This window comes from Talpa europaea (assembly GCF_964194135.1).
Source record: "Talpa europaea genome assembly, chromosome: 3".
Classification (NCBI taxonomy): domain Eukaryota; kingdom Metazoa; phylum Chordata; class Mammalia; order Eulipotyphla; family Talpidae; genus Talpa; species Talpa europaea.
In genome coordinates, this window is record NC_140069.1 from 74,472,170 (window position 1) to 74,488,642 (window position 16,473).

The 16,473-nt window shown below is 42.0% G+C and overlaps 1 protein-coding gene across 2 annotated transcripts in view; it reads right to left on the reverse strand.

The window, feature by feature from the left end:
- The window catches only part of CDK13 (cyclin dependent kinase 13), a gene marked incomplete at its 5' end in the record, with an annotated part of 70,761 nt that extends 60,199 nt beyond the window's left edge, over positions 1–10,562 (reverse strand). For both annotated transcript variants that reach the window (XM_084230337.1, XM_084230336.1), the window contains one exon: positions 9,349–10,562. In XM_084230337.1, the coding sequence (XP_084086463.1) occupies positions 9,349–10,562 (1,214 nt within the window). The remainder of the gene's footprint in view (positions 1–9,348) is intronic.
- Positions 10,563–16,473: the final 5,911 nt, after the last annotated feature.

Consider the following 16,473-nt stretch of genomic DNA (forward strand, 5'->3'; position numbering starts at 1 on the left):
AAGAGTAGAGGAAGGGTTTGATACTTAATTTGCACAAAGACACATACTTTTGATTAGTCTAGCACTAGTCTATGAATTTATTCATAAGCCACTATTAGAACTTGTTAATACCAGGGATTTTTTTTTAACCCTTTGCACTTCGAACCATTCTGGACATTGGCTACCAATGTCCCCTGAAAGGGGACAGCGGAGTGCAAAGGGTTAATTCTGAGGCAATGGATATTTTCTTATCCAAATCAATTTTAAATCGCTTGTATGGTACCCATAACTACCATACACCTTAAGCACCTGTGGTAGGTGCTTAAGAGACACTGAAATTAAAAAAGAACCAAGGGACTTATAATCCAGTAGTTGAAACAAAAACAAAATATAAAAATTCCCAAGCCAGACATGGAATAAGTCAAAATATTGAAGGGGGAGTGGAGGGAAGTTCATATAGAATTCCACAACCAGCAAAAATACCTTTCAAAGTGGGGACCTTTTCAGACTAAGGAAATAGCAGACCTGCGCTTAAATGCTCAAAGTCATTCCTCTGGCCACAGGAAAACAGCACGACATCTAAATTTGAATCTATACAAAGGAATAAAGTGTTTAGAAAAGCATATATTAGAGAAGATATAATGACTTCTCTCATTTTTTTAATTTCATGCATTTATACAATAAACATAAGTCATACAAACACAGAAGGTACATGAGAAGAACAGTACAAAAGCTAAGAGTAAGAAAACGGAAGTATGCTGTTGTAATGTCGTAGCATGCACAAAAGAAGATTGTGATAAATTAAAGAGGTAGAAATTTTTTGTGACCATGAACAAGGCATAGTTTTTTTGAGGCACAAAAAGCACATAGCATAAAAGAAAATTGCTGAATTGGAATTCATCAAAATTAAAAATTTTTAGTCTTAAGAATTACTGCTAAGGAAAGGCAAGCCACATACTGAGAAAAAAACATTTGCAAACCACGTAGCTTGTATCCAGAATACCTACAGAACTCTAACAAGTTACAGTAAGACAACCCAATTCATTAAGAACATGGCACTTCACAAAAGATATGAAGAGGAAAGCAGCACAGAAAAGATGTTCAACGTTATTAGTCATTAAGGAACTGCAAATAAAACCTCAAAGATATACTAATCATCCTCTAGAACAGCTAAAATGACTGACAATCTGAAGTCCTAGGGAGGAAATGAAACAACTGGAATACTCTCATACACTGCAGACCAGAATGTGAAATGATACAGCCATTTTAGAAAACAGACTGGCATTTTCTTTTAAAGTCAAATATTAACTTACCATACAACACAGCAATCCCACTCTTGATTTACTCATAGGGAATAAAAACAAAAGATCTGTGTTCAAATGTTCATAGCCAGCATTGTTCATAATAATCAAAAACTAGAAATTCAAACGCTCATTAACATAATAAACATGCAAATGACAGTACGTCCATACAATGGAATATTGCTCCACAATAAAAGAGTCACTCAAAAATGCAATATGGATGAACTTCAAAAGCATTATCTGTTTAAAGCAGACACCAAAAACTAAATACTGTGAAACTCCATTTATATGAAGTTCAAGAAAGTAAAAATTACCAATATGACAAAATCAATTAGTGGTTGTCAAGGACCAAAGGCAGCAAGGAGCCAGGGGAATGTTCTATGGCAACAGAAATATTCTTCATCATGACCAGGGTTACACAAGTATATCTACTCAATATTTGCCAAAACCTATTCAAATGTACACTTAAAACTGGTATATTATATTGTATATCTCAATAAAATTGATTTTGCTTTAAAAATAAATGAAATCTGTCCAATATACCTAGAAAAGGCCAGGGGGTAGTGGGTGGAGGAGACAACTTTAATTACTGCAAGCCAAGATGTAGTATTAATAAACGTGACCTCCGTTCTAAAGGCATTAAGTAAATTCTGAATGAGGTTAATGAAGCTTCCTAGATAAGACTATGACTGGAAGAATGATGGGCAAGTAAGAATGGCCAATTGAGGGAAAGGCATAAAATAAGGTATGTTGGGCTAACAATTCTATGCTTTGAAGATAATGAGTCCAGTTTGTATTGTGGTCAGCCTATGTAGCGAGAAATGCGTACAGTCCTGACCAGTCTGGGCTGTGGAATCTTAAATGCTCACTTCAAGAATTTGTTTATGTAAATGTTTTATTAAAAAAATGACAGAACCAAAGTAGTATTTTAAGAGTAAGTTGAATGCAAAAACAAAACAAAACAAAACCAGGAAGGGCCTGAGGGCTTGAAAAAGAAAAACCCACAGCAAGCTGATCCAACAATAAGGATGTAACTTCTTTCCAACTAATTAAGAATGAAATAAAGACCACTGCAAAAGGCCTGATAAAACCAGCAATTCACTAAAAATGGAAAAGGAGAGAGAGAAGTTTTACTGAAGTTTTGGCACTGCTTGCCTGTGAAAAACCACTGCCTCTTAAAACACATGCACAAATCAAAAACTTTTTTGGAATGAAATATAAGATCAAAAGACAAAAGGCAAAGTCATGAAAAATGCTAACACCACAAAAAAAGTTACCATCTCCACTACACAAAGAACTCTAACATATAAGAACAAACCGAAAAACAAATCAAGAAATTACAACATTCAATAAATAGATGAAAATAAATTCAGTCTTTTTTTTCTTTAAGATTTACTTATTCTTATTCAAGAGTTGGGGTATAGGCCAGAGGCACAGGAGGGTGAGAGGATTCACCAGAGACAAAGCGGGGAGCAGAACATGCAGACAACCGAAATACACTGCTGAGGGGAGCAGCGGGCACGACAGGAGAGGTCAGCCACGCCATGTGGGAATCTCCTTGGCCGGCCAGGAATTGAACCCCCGCTGTAGAGGCCTGTGGACAACCTCATAGCACTGCGCTCAACCCAAGGCCCAATTCAGTCTTATTGGATACTAGAGAAATGTAAATTAAAAAAATAATGGGATATTTGACAATTCCAAGTGATGGTGAGATGAGGAAATGGGCATTCCCTCAAGGTTGAGAAATATAAATTGGTAAAGCCTTCTGAAGGGCAATATGAGAGTGTACCAAATTTACAAACATGACCATTCTGACCCAACAATCTTACCCTGGGAAATAAGAGAAAAGTTCACATAAAAAACTTGTGACAGGCATGTATATAAAACAAAAATTTTAAAAACAAAGCATCTAGCAAAGTGGACTTGGCCAAGCAATTTATGATATACCCATACAACAGATAACTAAGAACCAATAAAAAGAATATAAATTCATATTTCCCTATGCAAGTGTGTAAGAATGTTTATCAAAATGTCGAGGGTGATTATCTCAGGTCTTGGATTCAGGGGAAACTTTTAATCTTACATTTTTATGTATTAAGTGCAAACAGTTCTCAGTTACCATGAGCCTCTATTCTCTCTATAAACAGGCAAAAAATAATGAAGAGCAACATCAGAGAAAGAAAATACTCAGCTGAAAATTTAAGGTCAAATATTTTAGTTTGGAACGACAGTACGATATTTAAGTGAAAGTGCCGATATGTAACCGAAAATGCAGAAACAGAAAAGTAAGGAGGCATACTGCCCATTTACTACTTTCAGTTTTTAGTTCCTCTCGCTACCCCTTTTCATTTCCATTTTATATAAACTCCAATTTTATCTAGAGATGATAAAACTAGACTTCATTTTATTTTCCAAATATATTAGGAATCCAGATTCCCTACAATTTAAATGTGTATACATTCAAGGAACAAAATCACTGCAAATAAGCAATACTTCTGACTCTAGGTACTTTTACTTTCAACACCTACTTTAAAAATTATGAATCTCGGGCCTCCCTGGTGGCCCAGTGGTTGAGCGCTGGGCTGCGAAGCTGCCCGCAGCCTCTGCAGCGCCAGTTCGATCCCCGGCCACCGGGTGAGAGTCCCACATGGCGCACAGACCTCTCCTGCCTCCTGCTACTCCCCTCAGCAGTGTATCATCAGTCTGCCTGTACTGTTTCCCACTCTGGCTCTGGTGAATTCTCTCACCCTCCCGCGCTTTCTGACTGTACCCAGTGCTTGTATGTATGTATGTATGTATGTATGTATAAATAAATAACGAATCTCTACACATGAAAAGGTTAAAATGATCTTAAATATGAGTATCAACCAATAATTTTCCAACAGGTTTTTCAAAAATTGTTACAATTTTTCCAAAGTTAGGAAGTATAAGCTTGATATACAGTCTACTAAGAAAAACAATTACCTCGGATCAGTACCAAAGAATACAAATGTAAACACTAAAACTAAATTTATTCTAGTCACATTAAAAGTAACTCTCAGCCTCCTTCATTCATTCTAATAAAGTAGAAACTAGAAGGGAGGGTTTCTTAAATTCCATCCTTATAAACCGAAACAATTATTTCTTCCATCCTACAGTATAAGTGAATAGCAAGTAGTTTTAGAGATACAACCAAAAAGTTGTATGTACGAAAGTTGGAGTGCATTATTAATCCATGAAGAAAAAATGCTAATTAATCCAACCACTAACAAATATACTTTGGAATATGTTCTATAGGAGGAAGTTTACAATGTGGTAAGGAAAGCACAAATGTAACCCGTCAAATCAGAACAGTATAAAGAATTTTTTAAAGCTCTACAATAAAGATAAAGCAAAGTGTAGCAGGAGTATTGGAAAAGGAACTGACTCTAAATGAATGGAGTAAAATCTCATTTAGTGGGATCTGATCTGGGTTTTGAATACAAAGCTGCAGGCAGAAGAGAAAAAAAGAGCATTTCAAGCTAAAGTACAAGAGTAAAAACACAGAGCCATAAAAGTGCTTCTAAAAATAGATTCTGATAGAATGGGAACAGATCATAGAAGGCATTACCTAGTCATACATTAGAAAGTCTAGACTTAATTCTATATAATGGAAGTGTCACGATCTAACCAACTTTTTCAGAAAACTCTCCTGATAATGAATTGGGAAGAAAAGAATAACAGGAAGATAAAATTTTAAATGAGGGACTGAACTAAGCTGCTGGAAATGGGATAAATATTAATGTTAGATAAAAAAAATATAAGAACTAGTAGATATAAATGTCAGGAAAAGGTTAGAGAGGAGCAAAACACAAAGCCATCAAGAGAACGAAAGCTGTGATTACAGGCTTTGGAGACTAAAGACAGCTCACCTAAATGTCCATTCCATCTGAATGTTGCTGCATTTATTCTATCACCCTTCATTTTTGACACTTTTTAGAAGTACTTAACAAATTCCATTCATCTAAAGATAAACATTACTTACTAATAAGTACTAGCATTTATGAGTGGTATCTTTTATGACACTATTGAAATGTCTTTATATTCTAGGAGAAACACAGAAACTCCATGACAGAGGTACCTTTGTATCTCAGGCAAAATAGTACTAAAAATCCACCAATTTACATCTAGGGTCCACATTTCTTTAGATTTTCAAGGTCTTGATATTATTCCATAATGAAGGCTTCTGCTGCTCCTTAGTGGCCTAGAACTTCTACAGGTTCAAAGAAAGAACCAATTATATGAAACAATTTATTGTACTGATTATAAGTGATTTGACTTGACTGACTTCACACCAAGATATTTCACTGCAAAACCACCACCAATGCAATATATAAAAAGTCTTACAGTCTCCAAGACTGTAAGCCTCATATTCATAAAAGCTTAAAAAGCTGGGGGAAAAAAAATCTTTGGATGAATTTGTTTGGTTTTCTAAATCTACAGAATGCTGCAAAGATGGCCAAGAAAGAGAAGTTAATACATAAATACCAAATGAGGGTTGAATTTTAGCAAAACAGATCATTATGTGAGGTGGTCTGCTCCCCTGAATGCCAGCTGAGGCTCAAAAAAGAATATCAAAAGCATGTAGTTCAGAATCAGTCAGGACTTGAATCCAAGATGTGATCTTGGGACATATCACTAAACTTCAGAGTTTCCATTCCCCAATCTATCAATGGGATTGTTTACAACAATTGTTTGGGATTGTTTACAACAAGGGTTTTCAAGGCAAATGTATTTTCAGTAAAATCCAAATGTCAGCATCATTCCCTCCCTTTCTTAAACAATTCCCCTCTTCAGTTCACCCTCACATTTATTATCTGGTCAATAAGCAAAATTACATGACTTCCCACACTCCAATAGTCAAGTACTAAAGAAAATGTGGTAAGCCAGTTATAAAAGGAGAAAAGCAAAGCTAAGGGACTGATGAAAAACATAAGCAGAAGACTGAAGATTCTGATGATTCCAATGAAGGCAAAGAGCAAGCTGTGAAATAGAGGTCAATGGAATAGAGAGGATTTATTCTAGGAATTAATACTAAGAAAAATCTTCATACCATGGTTTCAGTACTATTTGTAATGTGTTTGCATTGCCTTAAAAAAAAAAATCTACGGGGGACGGGGGTGTTACAATGACAATTCATTAATACATAGCCTCCAAGTGGGCTGAATAAAGATAATAGAACATGGTAACAGATTTATGTAATCCAGGCCCACAATTATACTACATACACCTGATAAATACCATCATTCCTTCATTTACCCATTCAACAATTAGTAAGTCTATCTGCACCAACACTACACCCAACATTATAAATACAATGGTGGATAAGACAGGCTAAGTGCCTTCGTGGAGTTTATAATAATTAAACAACATGGGCTGCCATCTTCCACAGTTACTAAATTCTAAAAGTAAATAAAACTTTTTGTGTTAAGCAAGACAGTTCAGCTAGTTGTTTCTGACTAGTAATAATAATTTGCTTATAAAAATCTCAAGTTTTTCAATTACTTTAGCTGTAAATTCTGGGACACATTTTAAGCAAGTCATTTGACAACTCCATATAATGTGACAAATCTGAAAACCATACTTTAAGAAAACAGATTTTTTTTGGCCATAGAAGATTCAGAAGATATGGTAACTGTTTTAACTTCTTTTTTCCCCTTTTTCTTTATTGAGGTAACATTGGTTTATAACAGTGTATATTATTTAGGGAAATAGGTTCAAGGCCTGTCTTTAATTTTTTTTTTTAAAGAGAGCATATAAATTTGCTCTGTATCATTCCAAAAGGTTAAACTTGCCATAATGAGGAAGTGGAGGTGGATTTTTGTTTCAATACAAAGAATTCTAGTAATTCAAGCCAGTTAATAATAACTAAGCCACCTTACATTTCTATGGTATTCCGCAATATTTCCATACTTACGAAACACATATTTTCATTTACTCCTACAAAACAAAACAAAAAAGCCTATCTCCCTTTAGTTTTGGAAGCCAATTCTCCAAGAGTCTTCAAAGACTCTGGACAAACCAGGACTGTAACTTAAATTCCATTCCATTAACCTAATAGAACAGGCCGTCTCAAAGTAACATCTCACCTGAAATGTATTCAGGCGCACACCAAAAGGCCAGCTGTCAGAATGGTTTTAGCAAAGATATTTTAAATAAAGTTTCTTCCAAATCCATTAGTTCTTTAGAAATACTTGCGGTAAACATAAATACCATGAAAAGATTCATTAAAGGCTGGTCTTCTAGAACACAAGTTCCATAAAGGTAAGGACCTTGTCTTTCCTTAATATTATATGCCATCCTCCAGAACAATATCTGGCTTATAATATGTACTCAATAAATAAATGTTAAATATGAGTAAGTCTAATCATACATGCCACTACTACATATCATATGCTTAAAATTGGCACCCAAAATCCTTTTTTATTAGGCCAGAGGTGCTGTGTAGGCCAGAGGTGCTGGGGGTGAGAGGATTCACCAGAGACAGAGTGAGGAGCAGAACAGGCAGATCTACTGAAATACACTGCTGAGGGGAGCTGCCCGCCAGGCAGGAGAGGTCTGCTGGCACCCAAAATTCTGAACCTTAGTTTCTGAAAACAATGTTCAACTGCAAAAAATCAAAATTTTTGGTAAACATCAAATATTTTAACTGAAAGTAAAATATAAGGCCTTACAAAATAAAAAAAACAAAGAAATGCTACATTTCATGAATTGAGTTCTCAGTGTTGAATCTTAGCTTAATATGTCAACTAGCATTTTAAATATACTTCAACAATGTTAATAATGAGAAATTTAGACAGTTGTTTGGGTTTAAAGGCAAACTTACAACCACGTCTCCATTCACATCACATCTTTACATTTACAAGGCTGACACCTCAAAGATGTATGCTGATTTTTCAGATCCATTTAGTACATTGAGACTGAACCTAACTCATACTTAAGAGCTACTCAGCATTCACTTGGCATTATTGAAAACTAGTAAAACAACCAATGCAAACATCTTTTTGTAATATTCTAAACTACACAGCTTAGACTTGTTTCCAAACATCTCAAGGAACATAACAAACTACAAAATACTGAAGTCATTTTTAATTCATTTTGCTAAATGGGTAAACACACATCAATACACACTTTTTGGAGCACAGCAGCCACATAAAAGATTTACTGAATTTCATTATATCAAATACCTTTTAAAGATTTCTAACCAAAGATCCTGATAGTTAAAGGTTTAGTTAACTTCAAAGAGAACAGGTTCATAATAGTTTAGGGCTGTACTAAGTTAGAGTGGATTACACCAACTAGATTACATTTCTGAACCAGCAACTCGGTGTCATTGCAAGCCAACACAGACACTACATTGATGTGATTTTTTGCTACTTTTTGAAATTGAGAGCGAAAGATGGTCTAAAAAACTATTGCACTTAAGAATATCATAAAATGGATATGCTCTTTATCTTCAGAACTTGAACCTGTAAGCTTCCACATCAGCTCCTTTCATCTACTTAAAAATAAACTTACAGAAAGTCTGTTTTTCTCGTCGCTGTGTTAATCATACGAAATACTTGCAATCCATACCTAACTCTGACATCAGCACGTGATTCTGATTCGCCTTGACAATATTGAATCCCTAAGCTACAATCCATTCCTAAGTCTCCAACAATGAAATCTCTCCAAGAGCTTTCAAAACGGTAACAACCTCTAGATTAACCAGTTAATGAAGCTGGATAAGTCAAGAACAGTTGCGAGAAATCTGTTACTATAGTAATGCAAGAAATTTAAAACTTTGAACTTCCTTTGCAATCTTCCCTGCCAGAGCAAGAAGAGCTCTGCTGGACCTGTTGCTTTGTCCCTTCCAGCCCTAAAAGATGCCAGGGGCGCGCGAAAACGCCCCTCCCTGCTAAAACCTCCTCCCTCCCCCCCCCCCCCCAAAGTTGGGTTTCCCAGCCTGGGCGGCAGGCTCCGTTGGTTCTGAAAAGTCCAATCACCACTTTCCCTGGCTCGGGGGATCTGGCCAACCCACTCAGGAGAAGCGACAGGACCGCGGACTCACCTGATCACCGGGCTGTAGGGGCTCCGGGAGCGGCGCCAGCTACTGCTGCTGTAAGGGCTGGGGGACACGTCGCCACCCCGCTCGTAGGAGCTGTGGCGGCTGTAACTGGGAGAACGGCGGCGGCTGTAGGGGCTCGGGGAGCGCGCCAGCCGCCGAGAATAGGGACTGCTGCCACCTCCCGCCGGGCTGGGGGACTTGCGGCTCCTCAGGCTTTGCGAGGCCCTGTGGGACACCGGGCTGTCGTCCCGGGCTCCCAGCGGGCTCGGGGACCGCTGCCGCCGCCTGTAGGCCTTGGGCTCGGTCTTGTCGTCCCGATAGGCCTTGGGCGGCTCCTTGTAGGCCGAAGGCGTCTCCTTGGCCGACTTAGTCCGGCTCCGGTGGGCCTTCGGGTCTCGGTCCTTGCGGCTGCTGCTGCTGCTGGACGTGGCCGAGGCGCTTTTCCTGCGGCCTCCGCTGCTGCTGCTGCTGCCGCTCTTCGCGGCCTCGGCCCGCTCCTCGCCGCTGTGGCTGTGGCGGCTGCGCGACTTGGAGGCCTCGCTGCCGCCGCGCTGCCCGTCCCGCCGCCGGTGCTCGCGGTGGCGCTCCTTGCTGCGGCCGCTGCTGCTGCGGCGGTCCCGGCGGGGCCGGCGCTCCGACCCCTCCCCTCGCCGCTGGGTGCCAGAGGAGGAGGCCGGGCTCCCGCCGCTGCCCCCCGTTCCCCCGGCAGCCGTCGCCGCCGTTGCCGCGCTGGCCCCCCCCAGCAGCAGCCCCTGCTCGGACTGGGAGCTCACATCCTCGTATTCCACCAGCGGGGTCACACCCCCGCCGCTACTAGCACCGCCACCGCCGTCCTGCTGCGGCTGGGGCAGCGAGAAGACCCGACGCTTCTCCGCCTCCTGCCCGGCACGGGGCCCGCGGCGCCGCTTCTGCCGCCCTCCTGGGCGCCTCTTGCCTCTCGCCAGCCGCTTGACCTCCAGAGGGGGGCCCGGGCTGAAGCAAGAGGAGGAGGCCGCGGCGGCGGCGGCTGCGGCGGCGGCCGTGCCGGGAGCAGCCAGGAAGAGCAGAGGCGGCGGGGGCGGCGGCGGTTGCAGGAGCTGCGGCTGCAGGAGCGGCAACAGCAGCGGCGGCTGCTGAGGGGACAGAAATCGCCTCCGCTTGCGGCGTTCCTCCAACTTCTTCTCCGCCCAGCTCAGGCCCCCGCCTCCCCCCAGCGCCGTGTCCGAGCTGCTCGGCATTGCCTAGAGCCCGCCGCAGAGCGCGGCGCGGGTGCGGCCTCCTCCGGGTCAGATCCTGGCCATCTCCCCCGCCGGAAACGGGAGCGGCGGCGGAGGGACACCGAGCACGGGAACCGGCCGGCAGACGAGCCACGATAATCCGGGTCGGGACGCGGGTCCCTGGGTTCCAGGTCACAGTGGGGCAGGCGGCGGCCTCCGAGCCGGGGGTCAGCAGGGATCGGCGGCGGGGCTTCCGATCGGGCGCCTGTCGTCCTCTGCTCAGGAGCAAAACACCAGATGCGCCGGGCGCTGACCTGCGGGGGAGTCCGGAGTCCTCCAAGTGCCCCCGGGGGTGGGGGAGCGGCCTCGGCCGCGCTCTCGGCTCGGGCAGCGCAACGCGGAAGTACCACCTTCGTCGCCGCTTCACTCCATTGCGCCCTGACGTTGGGTGCGAGTTGAGGGGAGGGGAGCGGGGGAGACAACAACACGCCTCCGCCGCCTCCTCCTCCGCGTCGACGTCGTCCTCCTGTGGCGGTGGCGACACACGGCGGGCGCCTCAGAAGTGGCCTGGGCCTGACAACAACTCCCGGCCTAGGGCCTCGCGCACTCTGCGGCCCGAGGGACGGGCGGCGGGGCGGGGCGAGGCGGGGGCGACCGGGCTGCGGCTCACGGTTGGGGCAGCGAGTGTGCGGGGCAGGGCGGGGGGCTGTTTCCGGGGAGATGGGACGGGGGGGCGTTTGAGTCTGAGGCGGTGGGTACGGGCCCTGACTTTCTTCTTCCTTCGCCGCTACCGCGAGCAGAGGAAGCGGAGCTACCCCTTCCCTCCGCTCTCCCCCTCCACGAGGAGGCTCCTGGCGTGCGCGGCCGGCCCCGGCTTGCTCCTCCCCTTCCCTCGCCGCTCCTCGTCTAGAGGAGGGAGGGAGACGGGACTTGCAGGTTGGGCCCTAACCTCCACAACCCCTCCTTTTCGCCTCGCTCTTTCGGCCTTTCCCCCTCAGCCCTGACGCAAGGACGGGGGCGCGCACGCACGTCACGCTCCGCGAAGGACGAAGGTGAGTGGTGTCCGGGGCCCAGGAGGCGGGAACAAAGTTGCCGCGCACCAGCGTGCTCGCTCCCGCCTGCGACGGGTCGTCACGGCCGGAAGTGGCGTAACGTAGAAACGCTCTGCTTCCGGTGAGGGTGGGACTCAGAAGAAGGGTTAAAGAAAGGAGAGGATTCGTGCGCCACCCACTTCTGTTGCTTGAGACGCTCGCTGTGGTGGCATACTCTTCGTGCCTGTTGCTCGTGTCCATCCAGCGTGCGGTGACGTCCGGGCTCTCCGCGGGCTACGCACCGCCTCATAGGGTGACGCCGAGAGCGAGACTCTGGAGGCTCCGAGATAATGCCGTTAGTGGCCTACAGGGCTTAATAGTTACCACACCTACGCTCGGCCAAGCCTTGGTGCTGGAACAATTGCTGGAGACGAGAGGACATCCTGCAAAAGAGGACGGGGATGGCGTTTGCTTAATTGTCTCACACCCACGTTTAAGGCCCCGTCTTAACCTAAAAACATTTGGAAATCGCAAAGATCACTTTCAGTAATACTGTAGTTCACTCAGAAACAACAAAAAAACCTAAAATTAATCCTGGGAAAAAATGAAACGTCCAAGGAGAGCTACTGAAAATCCTAGAATTACCACTGGAAGTCAAAACATACTCAGATGAGGACGACCTTTCTGGCGCTTTAATCCGCTTTCACCTTAAATCTGTAGAACTGCCAAACTTAACCAATCAGTGACCTCACGTCTCATTTCTTGCCTTACCAGACATGCCTTTTCTTTATTGACTGGGCACTTAGTATAAATATGTTAAATTCTGTTAAAATTAAACGATTTTAAATTTTAACATAGCAGAATTTTTAAATTTAACAATTTAAAATTATACTAAAATCTAAGTGGGTACTGCCTTTTGATATTGTTGAAAAGAAAAATTAAGTAGTCCATTCAAAGGCTACATGTAGTCTTCCCTTTGCAAGTTGATTTGTTGAGACTATGCGTTGACTCTTAGTTCTTAAACATTGGCTATCCATCATTCATGCCTTATTGTGAACAATGTTAATTGACCTGACATCCACTGACACTATATCAGACTGACTGATCTAAGATCAAAATTCACTGAAAAAAAAAAAAAAAATGACTACAAAGGATATTTGTGGAAGACCAAAGGAGAAGGAATAAGTAATGCTTGAAGTCAGAATACTTTCCAGAAGCGCAGACTTGGAGGGTCCACAGCATTGGAACCTACTGTGCAACCTGAAGGAACTGGTAGGGGCATTGAGAAACTGAATGAAAAAGTAAAGGTCAGGAGTCCAAAAAAAATGTCTTAGTAGTATTGCTTAGTAGTATTACCAGCCTCTTGCTAATGACCGCTTAGCAAGTGGCTTCTCCAAAATGCAGTATTAATCTGCCCTATCATCCTGCATATGTAGCAGTTTCTCATATCACATATAACCAATTCCATTTAAGAATGTCATCTTCTATCTTATACCTACAAAGGAAACTTAATCCACAGAAAGTAGACATCTTCCAGTCCAGGTTTCAAACAAACAAACAAAACTTGTACTAAAAAATGTTTAGTGGAGTTCTCTTATCTACTTGTTTCCACAAAGATTCTATCTTGGGGCCATGGAGAGTATAGGGAGAAGAGGAAAAAATGAAGCATTTTGAGCTCTCCAAAGGCACCTTACCCACATGCATTGAAATAATAAGTATTACAGGCTTAAACTAAAAGAGAGAGAGATGCCTTTAAATTAGAAGCCATCTCTCTGTAAGACTGTCTGCTTGCCATCATATATAGCTTTGAAATTGTCACGGGGCTGTATTTTAATATTTTACTGTTTGTGGGTTATAATTTATTGTCTCCTCGTTTCTTTTTTTAAAAGGAGGGCAGGGACTGATGTCCCAAGTTTGAACATAAATTTTCTGATCACTTTGCCTGTAAAGATTATTATCCACAGTTTGAAAAATAGGAAAGTTAGTCATAGATTGAGTGTTTTACCCTAAGTACATGTTACCAATTGTGGTTTTAAAAAAAGTTGCTTTTTTTTAAATCTTTGCTTATCTAACAGGTCATATCATACCATACCATCTGTTCTTAAGATGTGGTTTAACATTAAAATAAAACCTTTTACTGGATAATGCAGTCGAAACTATCTTCATAACAGAATGTAATTATTACTCTTGTTCTTTCACAAATATATGTAGTTTTCCACAGGCAACATGACAGGTGATGACATCATCATTCTGATGTCTAATGGAATGTGTGCTTATGTGTTCACATGTTTTCTAGAATTTTCTAAGGTATTAGATTTCTGAAATATGTAAACATTTTCAATACGTAATTCAGTGAATCAACATTTTCAAATGACTAATAGGTGATGTTACAAAGTCATGGTTCAAGTCAAAGTAGTGGGTTTTAATGTGAAGGTCATAAGAAGTTCATTGATATTTCAGAATCCACTTTACAAGTAACCTTTGAGAAACAATTGTGGTATTTTGGTGTAGTATCAATAACCAAAATTATCTGGAAAAGCTATTTATATGCTCCCCCTTTTGAGCAACATATCATTTTTTACATATTTCTGCCAAAACAAGTGAGGAAAAATTATTGAGCATACCACTGTTAAAAAAGACAGGCAAAACTGAAACAATGGAAATTTTCAACCCCATAATAAAATCAAGTAGTGACTAGGGTTTACTGAGCACATTCTGTGTGTCAGGCTTTGTGCTAAGTGTTTTATTTTATTTTCTCATTTGATTCTCTCAACAATGCCTATCAGTAGGTTGACCATAGTCCTGAGTTTGCCTGGGGTGGTACTGGTTTATGCAACTTTTCAAGCATAATTATTAATAGTATTCCCTTTATAGCACTTAAGTCCCTAGTTTGCACATAAATTATCTGATCACCTTACCAGTAAAGATTATTGTCCACAGTTTACAAATTAGGAAAGTGAGTCATAGAGAGATTGTTTTGCCCAAAGATCCCAAATGTGCATCTGGGACCCTTACCCAGGTCTCTCTAGCTTTATAGTCCAGCCTTATAAGAATCATAAGATGTTTCATGTGCTATTTCAATGTCAGTGTTCCTGAGATTTATGTTGAGGCCAATTATAGTAATATATATATATATATATATATAAAGATTTATTTATTTATGCATACAAGAACTGGGGTGTAAGACAAAGGTGTGGAGGGTGAGAGGATTCACTAGAGAGAGTGGAGAGCAGAACAGGCAGATCTGCTGAAAGTGTAGATCTACTGAGAGGAACAGCGGGTGCGGCAGGAGAGGTCTGCTGCACCATGTGGATTAGGTCCCTGGCCCGCTTGGATCGAACTCGTGCTGCAGTGGCTGGCAATAACTTGATAGCACTGTGTCTTTAACCCCTGTGCCACCAGGGAGGACCCAATCTATATATTTTAATAAAATGTTAATATCAGTTTCACTAATAAAACTCTAAAGTGATAGATATACATCACCTTTGTGCCTCTTTTACATTTCAAAGGCCCACACTTGCCATCAATCCTTTGCAGAAGAGCAATTCAAATTTTACTGACCTATGCCTTTTAACTTTCTCTCTTAATTTTCTTCTCTTCTGGAACTCAAATGCACTGTGAGCAGCTATCATGTGACATACACAAATGATGGCTAATTGAAAGAAAGATGAAAGAGTTTGGCTCCCAGAGGACATGGTGGATCCATCAAACCAGCCATGTTGAATAAAAAACACATGAAACTATTGGCATGTTTAAGCCACTGCTTTTTCCGATTTTATTAGAGTCTAACTAAATTCCTAAATGTTACAGTGTGACCCTGTGATCCCATTCCATTTCCATGGTGGATCTCTTATTTAATAACAGTGTTCCTTCCTGCTCATCCTAAATATAGCCCCATACTATGGACATCCACTTCCATAAGGCCAGAGATGGTACCAGCAATTAAATTATTTTTCAAGATAGAGAAATTTTGGTGATTTTGTGGGGAGATTTTGTTGGTCAAAAAACATAGGATTCACAACATGGCACAAAACTACATACACTGAGGTTGTGTTGAACTAGTTATGCCTTAATTATAGATAAATCAATACATTTAATTATGTCAGAATTTTTTTAAAGATTTGTTTGTTTATGCAAACAAGAGCTGGAGTGCAGGCCAGAGACCTGGGGGCTGAGAGGCTTCACCAGAGACAGAGTGGGGAGCAGAACAGGCAAATGTACTAAAATACACTGCTGAGGGGAGCAGCAGGTGAGACAGGAGAGGTCTGCTGCACCATGTGGGTCACCTTCCTGGCCTGGGTATGAGCCCGCGCTGCAGTGACTGCTGATAGCTTCATAGTGCCGTAATTTAACAACTTGCGCCACCAGGGAGGCCCTAATTATGTCAGAATTTAAAAGGGGACATTTTTTGCAATAAATATTGTTTATTTTTTTCTCTGTTATTTTGTTGATGATTAATTTCATAAGAATATATACTTCGGGCCTCCCTGGTGGCGCAGGCAGTTGAGTGCAGTGCTGTGAAGCTGTCCGCAGCCTCTGCAGCAGGGGTTTAATCCCAGCTGGCCGCGGAGATACCCACATGGCGCTGCAGACCTCTCCTGTCTCACCTGCTGCTCCCCTCAGCAAGTGTAATTCAGTCAGTCTGCCTGTTCTGTTCCCTACTCTGTCTCTTATGACTCCTCTCACACATCTGGCCTGTACCCCAGTTCTTGTATGCATGAATGAGTAAATCTTAAAAGTATATATTTCTGGGAGATAGATGTTTAGAAGTATTTAGAAATTCAACCACAGAACAAGAATACTTTAAATTTCTAATTATATCAATTAATAGATTTCATGGAGAAAACGAACAAACATGAACAACACAGCTTCATGTTGTGTTAAAATTTTGCATAAATAGG